Source organism: Gouania willdenowi (genome assembly GCF_900634775.1).
Source record: "Gouania willdenowi chromosome 24 unlocalized genomic scaffold, fGouWil2.1 scaffold_320_arrow_ctg1, whole genome shotgun sequence".
In the NCBI taxonomy this organism is placed as follows: Eukaryota; Metazoa; Chordata; class Actinopteri; order Blenniiformes; family Gobiesocidae; genus Gouania; species Gouania willdenowi.
Window position 1 is genome coordinate 1863268 of NW_021144848.1, and position 10729 is coordinate 1873996.

At 37.9% G+C, this 10729-nt stretch overlaps 1 protein-coding gene across 8 annotated transcripts in view; it reads left to right on the plus strand.

The window, feature by feature from the left end:
* tbc1d32 (TBC1 domain family, member 32) overlaps positions 1-9854 on the plus strand; it is a 116422-nt gene extending 106568 nt beyond the window's left edge. For 7 of the 8 annotated variants that reach the window (XM_028440609.1, XM_028440607.1, XM_028440610.1 and 4 more), the window contains 3 exons: positions 867-1007; positions 1688-1876; positions 9609-9854. In XM_028440609.1, the coding sequence (XP_028296410.1) occupies positions 867-1007; positions 1688-1876; positions 9609-9728 (450 nt within the window). In that variant the 3' untranslated portion in view covers positions 9729-9854. Of the gene's footprint in view, positions 1-866; positions 1008-1687; positions 1877-9608 lie in introns of those variants that run through there. The other variant, XR_003672999.1, reaches the window with a different exon arrangement.
* Positions 9855-10729: the final 875 nt, after the last annotated feature.

Genomic DNA, 10729 nt, shown 5'->3' on the forward strand with positions numbered 1-10729 from the left:
TCATATTTTTAAACTTAAGCAACACGTAACCGATCAGCACCAGGTTATGAAATGGATCAGATCTGATAGAGTATAAAGGCTCCGCCTCTTACACTACTGTTGCTCTTTTCTGTCATCATGGATTTATATTTATTATATTTAAGATCATAAACTGATCTGTTGTTTTGTGTATTTTTGATGTTGTGTTTTAAGAACTATTGTGTTTTTCTGTAGTTGTTTTGTGTGTTTTTGTCATTTTATGTGTTTTTGTTGTTGTGTTTTTAGAGTTATTTTCTATTTTTTCTGAGGTTTTGTATTTTTTGGAATTATTTTGTGTATTGTAGTTGTGTTTTTAGAGTTATTGTGTGATTTCTGTTGTTTTGTATTTATTTTGTCTATGTTTGTTGTTGAGTTTAGAGTTGTGTGTTTTTACATTCATTTTGTGTATATCTGCTGTTGTTTCTGTGTTTTTATTCATTTTGCATGTTTTAGTTGTCATTTGTATATATGTGTTGTTGTTTTATGTATTATGAGCCATTTTGTCTATTTTTTGTAATTTTGTGCCTTTATTTTGAAGCTGCTGTCTCTTCTTCTTGATCTTTCTCTGCCAAACAGACCTGGAATAAAGACGAATTGTTGTTTTCTGTGAGATTTACATAAATATATCTGATTAAGTTCCCACACGACTGCGTTTCGTTCCTTGTTAAATCAACAGGGTCGATTTCTCATGACAGGAAGTAAAGGGCATGACCAATTAGAGGCCAAAGCTAACGTTAGCATGCGTGTGCACACTCTTCCTTTCAGTTCAGAGACAAACTCTGAGCTCGTCTTCATTTCCATGGCTCTTGTGTGGAGTCGTCAGAGAAACTTTTCCGTGTCCATCACAGGTCCATGTCCCAGCGGGAATGTCTGAGTGTGGGATCTCTCCTCTCTACTGGTGCACGGCTCACTACGTGGAGCTGCTGCTGAAGCAGGAAGTACCGCTAGTTCACTCCGCCTTCAAGATGTCAGGGTTCACCCCGTCTCAGGTAATACTCAGCAATTAGTCATTATTATAGGAAAACAACTCTAAATGTATTATAATGGGTCTTATTTTGATTGGTTAAACCTCAAATATGAATTCTACATTTATTTACACAGTTTAGGGAATTCTGAGCAAAACAAACCTGAAAAAATTAGACAAACACAAACAATCAAAAACACACACAAACAGACAAACACACACAACAAAAAGACAAACAAATACATTGCACATGCACAAAATAAACACACACAAATGCAGATAAGGAAACAAACATTCTAACACATGCACAAATAAATGAATGCGTGCAACAAATAAACAAAAATATCAATGTGCACTGACGAATAAACAACTGTGCACAAAAATAAATAAACACATGCATTGTAAATCAACAAGTGTGCAAAAACAAATAAACACAAATGCAAACAAACAAAATTGACAGATGCACACAAACTAACAAATGGGCACAAGCACACGAAAACAATCGTTCACACTTGCACGAAAACAATCGTTCACACTTGCACAAACACACACACACACAAACACACACATACACACAAACAAATGTCCGTAAACGAATAGACAGTGCACAAGAGAAGAAAAGTTCTAAACAATCAGACTCGCACACGGAGCTGATTGTGTGTGTGTGCGTGCGTGTGTGTGTGTGTGTGCGCGTTATCCCCTCAGATGTGCATCCACTGGCTGACCCAGTGCTTCTGGAACTATCTGGACTGGGCTGAGGTGGTGCACTACGTGCTGACCTGTGTGCTGATGGGTCCGGACTACCAGGTGTACGTGTGCGTGGCGGTCCTAAAGCACCTGCAGTCAGACATTCTGCAGCACACGCACTCACAGCAGCTGCAGGTCTTTCTCAAGGTGGGCGGAGTCTAAACAGACCAGTGGTTTCCCCAACACTTCCATCCATAAGTCTTGACATCTTTGGGATAATTATTGTTTGATTAAAGTTTGTTTAAAGTTACTGTAGTTACAGTCAGGGTCACAGGTCAGTCTCTAAAGAGTCAAATCTTCCTACTGAGTCATGACTCATGAATCACTAGTTTTCTGAGCATATGTTGGAGCTATTTATGATGTTTCTTAAAGGTCCAGTATTATGCTGTTTCACCATCTCCATCTGTTCTAAGAACCCCAACAACAGTGTTTGAGGTTTATTTCGTAATCTCGCCTCTTTCTGGAGTTTTGTCTTTCTGAGCAGATCTAAAAATGGGCTGTTTTGGAGCCTACTTATGCATATTCATGAGTGGGCGTGTCTGTAGATGCTGACTTCATGCCTCGCTCTGAGGGTGATCAGTGATCACCAAAGTGATTTTCTTTTTGCTATCTCACACACTGTAGTTATTGTTTTCAGCCAGAAAACTGCACATTACAGTAAAACACGTGGACATTTAAGAGGCTGTGTTTATCACAGCAGCAGCAGCAGCGTTAGTAATTCAGCTGCTTCAAACACCGGAATGTTAAGCTGCTACATCACTTCCTTCTCCTCCTTATCTCTTCTACCCACATGAATAGTTTATTTAAGGTGATAATCATTTGTTTTGTCCAACCGCTGCGTCGCATTGGGTCACAACACGTCAGATCAAGTCAAAGACGATATGAGGCGATATAACTGCTTCTAAAAATGGAACAGCTCCCTTGGTTTTACCCCGTTGCTGCCCACTGCTCCTCAGGGAGGGGTTAAATGCAGAGAACACATTTCGTGTATGTATGCCTTTAGCTCAGAGAGAGTGGGCGTGTATGTGGCCAGCAGCAGGTATTTCCTGGAGGGGGCGGTTCAGACTTTTGTGACATCACAAAAGTAAGAGGTCGGAGCAGCAGCTCAGAGAGCAGGATTAGTGAGGATTGCTCAGAGATGCAGGAAGGAAGCCCAATAATACTTTGGGGTTGTTTTTGATAAGGAATAAACATTGTAACAAGGTTAAAAGCTCAAAAACCTTGATTTAGCATGATATAAGACCTTTAAGCTGTTTTCCATTTATTTTATCTTTCATTTAATTTAATTTCCATTTAATTTTATTTAATTTAATCTTTCATTTCCATTTTTTTCTTTCATTTTTATTTTGTTTCATTTTCATTTCTGTGTTGTTCTATTTTTTATTTCACTTTTATTTTCTGTTTTATTTTGTTTTATTTTTTCATTTTATTTCATTAAATGTTCATACAAAAACATGATTCTACATGAATTAATGCTGTAAAGTCATATTTTTGATAATTTCAGCATAAAGCCTGTAAATGCAGATCCAGATGAAAAGGTTTCAAAAGAGGGAAGTTTCTCATTAAAAGCTACAGAAAGTCACACAGTGTATAAATCCTCCCAGTCTGTTATTAACTCCAGTATATCACCACCAGCACCACCAGTGTACGAGCTGTAACCTGTAACTGACAAGAGGCCATAGCTTCTAACGTATGGCCTCCTTTAACAAAGTCCTCCATCAGCCTGGAACTCATTTGGTCCTGACTTTAGCGACTCCCCCCTGAACCATCACCGTCCTCCTCCTCCTTCAGTCATAAACTATACTGTAACCACTACGTATTTGTTTGGTGATTATCACACTGCACATTTCAAAAACATGTTCATCACTTTTATTGTTTGTGTAACACAGAATCACTGCAGTCTCTCCTTAATTACTACAAATACTTTGTTACGGAACAAAAACAAGGTTTTTCAGCTACTTTTCTGAAGCCTTTTATTGCTTACTTTATATCTTTACACGATTTTATGTATTTTATATATTTGTTACATGTTTTCCTTGCTCAACTATTCAGGGGAAGGAATATTATTTTTAATATATTAAAAAATCACACATTTACATTTACTAGTATTTTTGTTGTTTTGTGTTTTTCTTTTCAGAGTTATTTAGTGTATTTTTATGTGGTTATAGTGCCATTTTGTGTATTTTTCTGTTGTTCTTTGTGTGTTTCAAGTAACTATGTGTGATTTTAGTTGTCATTTTGTATACATTTGTTGCTTTGTGTGTTTTTGGAGTCATTTTGTGGATTTCTGTTGTTTTGTCAGCAAAATGATGGTTCATTGTTCTATAAATCTGTGATAACCACATTTATTTATTCATCTGAATAATATCCACCATTATTATTTGCTCCATAGTATGTAGTCATCTTCAAGATGGAAATTCTTGTTTTAATCAGAAATAAAATGGATTAAAAGTGACCAGAAAAGGTGGAAAAGGTGGTGACATAGGATTTTAAAAACAACAGAAATTGGTTAAAATTTACAAATTAGAGTGGATAAAAATAGACAGAAAAAATGTTAATATTGGAATAATCAGTTTGATTTGGCAAATCGTGAATGTGGTTAAATTGGGAAAAATAAGCATGAAATATGTTGAAAAGAGGTTAAAAGTGACAATAATGGGTCAACAAATGTGACGTGTGGTGGAAAGGGTTTATAAGTGCTGAAAATGTCTTGAAAGTGGAAAAAATGAGCAGAAAAAGCATTGAAATTTGATGAGGAAGTGTCAGAAAAGGGTGAAATGTAGTAAAAATACATTAAAAGGAGCAAAAATATGACAAGAAAAAGTGATGAAAACAGGTTAAAATAAGGCAAGTTTGGTGAAGTTGCAAAAAAAGGGTAAAAATAAGCAAAAATAAACTCAAATTGTTCAGAAAATATTCCTAGTTTCCTGTAGGCATCTGGTGACGCCCTCCCAGTGTCAAATGGGGTCCCGGCCCCAAGGTTGAGAACCCCTGGTCTAATGTATAGCAAGTGAAGCTAAAGGACAAACATCTGAAAATTTAAGCTACGTAATCTAGTGTTTTTTCCTTCTGAACATATGAAGCATGTAAACTGATATTATAACAGACAGTTATTTAAATTAATGCTAATAATCACGATTAATCTGTTTAATAGCAAGTAAAGCCACTCTACACAACTCACTCACACGTGCTGTCCCTCAGAGAGACACTGACTGAAGTGGGTCACATGGTGATATTGTACAGCTGTGGGGAAACAACTTTGGAAAATTATATTTAAGATGTGATTATTGTTTTTATTTACCAACAAGTTTCTGCTTTATTATTTTAAAAAAGACATTTGTTGGATGTTGTGAGATAACTTCTGTCAAACCATTCCAGTCAGTGGATGTTTTGGTCTTTGAATTTTCCGTTCAGAAAAGGAAATCCAAAAACAAAAAACCAGTGATTATTGAATTTTTGTTTTCCAGTTGAAAAAGTAAAATTGAAATTCACGGCATATTTCTTTATCAGGGACAAGAAAGGATAAACAAACATTTTAAATGAGGTAGATTTTTAATTTTAGTTTCTAAAACCGAAGAACAGAAATACAAGAGGACAGAAACAAACAAAACAAACGCCTGTTTTTCTTTTCAAAATAAGAGCACCAAAATATATGAATCTCTATATTTTCCCTGCTGTTTAAAATGTCTTTGGAACCGTACTTTGAAGTCATCTGCAAGAATCACTGTAAATATATCTCACTAGTGGAAAAGGTTTTTAGCAAAATGTGTGAGATTTTACACAGAAAGTTGTTTATTGTGACTCACTAATATACAGTATATACAGTATATTTATGCATTGTGTTGAAATATGGGATTTGTCTTTGTCGTGATGATTATAATGTAATATAAATACAGATTATTTAAAAATTTCTATGAAAATAATAATTGTCATAAAGGCGCATAGTTATGAGTTAAAGTTGCTAAAGATGATTTGTCTTCCTATGAACACACACACTCAAAAATGAGATTCAGGCTTTTTGCCTCCAACTCCTATGTGCATCAGTGAGTCACAATAAAACCTTTTCTGTGCAAAATCCCCTCCCACGTCTTCCTCTCCCACTTTGGTGTGATATATTTGCAGATGAGAAGCCTTGTTTTGTCATTTAAAAAATTATTTCAGAATACGGGAAAATATAGAAATAATTCATATATTTTGGCGCCAGAAAAGCAGCAGCGTCCTCATACAGTCCCCTTTAACAGTATAGGAATGGTAAGGTCAATTCTTTTGTTTTTGTTGTATACTGTAAATATTTGGGTTTCAGATCAAAACATGAATATGAGGCAAAAGTTCAGAATTCCAGCTTTTTTTTCATGGTATTTACATCTAGATGTGTTAAACAACTCAGGACAGAACACCTTTGGTTTGAAAAGTATTGGAACAGACATTATTAAATTGACTTAAAGTGAATAATATTTAATGTTTGGTGGCATAACCCTTCCTTTCAATAACTGTATCGAGTCTGTGACCCATTGACTTCACCAGGCTGTTGCATTCTTCATTTATTGCAGCCTCTTTCACTTCTTTTGGAGGGGACTGTATGTGCTCTTATTTTGAAAAGCACAACTTCCGGTCTCACCATATGGAAAAACAGTTTTCTGTACAGTTGCCTTATCAATATACCGACTTTTTATCTGCACGCAGCGCCCCTATTTGACAAGTTTAGGTCACATGATAGGTCAGGCATTGGCCAGTTTAGGTCACATGATCAGTCAGTCATTAGCCAGTTTAGGTCACATGATCAGTCAGTCATTAGCCAGTTTAGGTCACATGATCAGTCAGTCATTAGCCAGTTTAGGTCACATGATCAGTCAGTCATTAGCCAGTTTAGGTCACATGATCAGTCAGTCATTAGCCAGTTTAGGTCACATGATCAGTCAGTCATTAGCCAGTTTAGGTCACATGATCAGTCAGTCATTAGCCAGTTTAGGTCACATGATCAGTCAGTCATTGGCCAGTTTAGGTCACATGATAGGTCAGTCATTGGCCAGTTTAGGTCACATGATCAGTCAGTCATTGGCCAGTTTAGGTCACATGATAGGTCAGTCATTAGCCAGTTTAGGTCACATGATCAGTCAGTCATTGGCCAGTTTAGGTCACATGATAGGTCAGTCATTAGCCAGTTTAGGTCACATGATAGATCAGTCATTAGCCAGTTTAGGTCACATGATCAGTCAGTCATTAGCCAGTTTAGGTCACATGATCAGTCAGTCATTAGCCAGTTTAGGTCACATGATCAGTCAGTCATTAGCCAGTTTAGGTCACATGATAGGTCAGTCATTGGCCAGTTTAGGTCACATGATAGGTCAGTCATTGGCCAGTTTAGGTCACATGATCAGTCAGTCATTGGCCAGTTTAGGTCACATGATAGGTCAGTCATTAGCCAGTTTAGGTCACATGCTAGGTCAGTCATTAGCCAGTTTAGGTCACATGATCAGTCAGTCATTGGCCAGTTTAGGTCACATGATCAGTCAGTCATTAGCCAGTTTAGGTCACATGATAGGTCAGTCATTAGCCAGTTTAGGTCACATGATAGATCAGTCATTAGCCAGTTTAGGTCACATGATCAGTCAGTCATTGGCCAGTTTAGGTCACATGATAGGTCAGTCATTAGCCAGTTTAGGTCACATGATAGGTCAGTCATTGGCCAGTTTAGGTCACATGATAGGTCAGTCATTAGCAAGTTTAGGTCACATGATCAGTCAGTCATTAGCCAGTTTAGGTCACATGATAGGTCAGTCATTAGCCAGTTTAGGTCACATGATAGGTCAGGCATTGGCCAGTTTAGGTCACATGATAGGTCAGTCATTAGCCAGTTTAGGTCACATGATCAGTCAGTCATTAGCCAGTTTAGGTCACATGATAGGTCAGTCATTAGCCAGTTTAGGTCACATGATAGGTCAGGCATTGGCCAGTTTAGGTCACATGATCAGTCAGTCATTAGCAAGTTTAGGTCACATGATAGGTCAGTCATTCGCCAGTTTAGGTCACATGATAGGTCAGTCATTCGCCAGTTTAGGTCACATGATAGGTCAGTCATTAGCAAGTTTAGGTCACATGATAGGTCAGTCATTAGCCAGTTTAGGTCACATGATAGGTCAGTCATTAGCCAGTTTAGGTCACATGATAGGTCAGTCATTAGCAAGTTTAGGTCACATGATCAGTCAGTCATTAGCCAGTTTAGGTCACATGATAGGTCAGTCATTAGCCAGTTTAGGTCACATGATCAGTCAGTAATTAGCCAGTTTAGGTCACATGATCAGTCAGTCATTAGCCAGTTTAGGTCACATGATAGGTCAGTCATTGGCCAGTTTAGGTCACATGATCAGTCAGTCATTGGCCCGTTTAGGTCACATGATCAGTCAGTCATTGGCCCGTTTAGGTCACATGATCAGTCAGTCATTAGACACTTTAGGTCACATGCTAGGTCAGTCATTAGCCAGTTTAGGTCACATGATCAGTCAGTCATTAGCCAGTTTAGGTCTCATGATCAGTCAGTAATTAGCCAGTTTAGGTCACATGATAGGTCAGTCATTGGCCCGTTTAGGTCACATGATCAGTCAGTCATTAGACTAAGCCTAAATCTAAAAATTGTTGCGATAATGGGTTACAACCTCACCTTAACCCTAAGACGCTACGTACATGTACTTCGGTAACCGTACCAATAGCACCGTGGGTTGTCCGTACGGTAACCGTACCAATAGCACCGGGGGTTGTCCGTACGGTAACCGTACCAATAGCACCGGGGGTTGTCCGTACGGTAACCGTACCAATAGCACCGGGGGTTGTCCGTACGGTAACCGTATCAATAGCACCGGGGGTTGTCCGTACGGTAATCGTACCAATAGCACCGGGGGTTGTCCGTACGGTAACCGTACCAATAGCACCGGGGGTTGTCCGTACGGTAACCGTACCAATAGCACCGGGGGTTGTCCGTACGGTAACCGTACCAATAGACTCTTTCTTTTTTATTTTAGTCCTCTGGTTTTTTTTATTTAGAAGCAAATGTTTGTTTATCCCTTCTTGACCCTGATAAATAAATATGCCTTGAATTTGAATTTAAGTTTTTCAATTTAAAAAATGAAAATCAAATAACCACTTGTTTTTTGTTTTTGGATTTCCTTTTCTGAACGCAAACTTCAAAGACCAAAACGTGCACTGACCCAGAATGTTTCCTGAGCAGTAACGTGTGTAGCAGGTGTTTTTGCTGCACAGAGTGAATGAATAGAAAAGCTCAGGCATTAATTAGAGCAGCTGCTGGTTTCTCACGCTTGGATTTCAGAGCGTTTTTTAAAATAGTCCCCATCGTTTCTTTAACACTGAGCAGATGTGTTGTTGTTTACGTGCACAGGGAGATTAAAGTGGATCTGTTTTCACTCACAAAACAGACGGAATCACAAGTGTTTTCATTATTAAAGGTGACATTTTCTATTTGGCACACGTGCACGCTCTCCGTGCACATTCACACATCAAATAAACCTGATATTTTAAATATTTTCTTCTTCTGCTTCTTCTTCTTCTTCCTCTTCCTCTTCCTCTTCTTCTTCTTCTTCTTCTTCTTCTTCTTCTTTCTCTTCTTCTTCTTCTTCTTCTTCTTCTTCTTCTCTTCTTTCTTCTTCTTCTCCCCTCCTCTTCCTCTTCTTCTTCTTCTTCTTCTTTCTTCTTCTTCTTCTTCTTCTTCTTCTTCTTCTTCTTCCTCTTCTTCCTCTTCTTCCTCTTCCTCTTCTTCTTCCTCTTCCTTCTCTTCTTCCTCTTCCTCTTCCTCTTCCTCTTTCTCTTCTCTTCCTCTCTCCTCTTCCTCTTCCTCTTCCTCTTCTTCCTCTTCTTCTTCCTGTTGTAGGAGGAGCCTATTCGAGGCTTCAAGGTGGGCGAGTACCTGGACTTCCTGAAAGGACTGGAGAGCAGCTACAGGAGCATCGTTCTGTCTGACATGAAGAGCATCAGGAACCCTGTGGAGTAGAAACACTGGAACACATTTAGCAGCAGGTTTTTAGGCTCCACACTGCCACCTACAGGCATTTTATTTATGGTCAAATAATTCATGTATTTCATACGTTTCTACTGCATTTTATTTGAACTGACGACGGACCACATTAGAATAAGAAGAAATATGAAAAGTTGTAATATTTTGAGAACATTTTTTTCATGAGAATAAAAATGAAATACTCTATTCTCAAAATATTAAGACTTCAATCTATCTATTACTACTTTGTTCTCAAAATATTATGACTTTAATCACAAAATATTATCACTTTAATCTAATAAAATTACAATTTTAATCTCAAAGTATTACAACTTTATTCTTATAAAATTACAACTTCAATCTCTAAAAATTATAACTTTAATCTTGAAATATTACGACTTTAATGTTGTAGTGCTGAGATTTCTTATTCTAACGTGACCCTAATACGCTGTGGTATGAATTACATTTATATTTAAGAAAGTGAAAGTATAGAATACACTTGTTTAAGATTGTGTGTGGTGTTGTAATTTGACAAAAATAAAAGAATCAAACATTTTTAAAACTATATTTACTATTACAATTACTAGACATTTCAGGTGACCCCACATGGGGCCACAACCCCAGGGTTTAAAAACACTAACAGTAGGAAATAGTTTATATTAAAGTGTTAAAAGCATCAGCTGAGCTGTGGAGCGTCACACACTGGAGAAACTAGACTTCTGTTCTGGCATGGGAAGGAACGCTTTGGGATGTGAACTGTCTGGGCTTCTCTGCTGAGGATCAGTGTTGGTTAGGGTTGCCAGATCCCTGCGAGGGATGAACACATGTCCGACTTCCTGGGACTAAATATCCTGAACAAATCCGTGTGTTTTTGAACTATTTCTGCTGAGTCATTAAAACACTTGAATCTGTGAATAATTCTTTTATTTTGGTGGGGCTGCTCTTCCTCACGTCTTAGAGGTTCAGGCCGAGCCGTGACTTCTCTCCTGGAGGTTGAT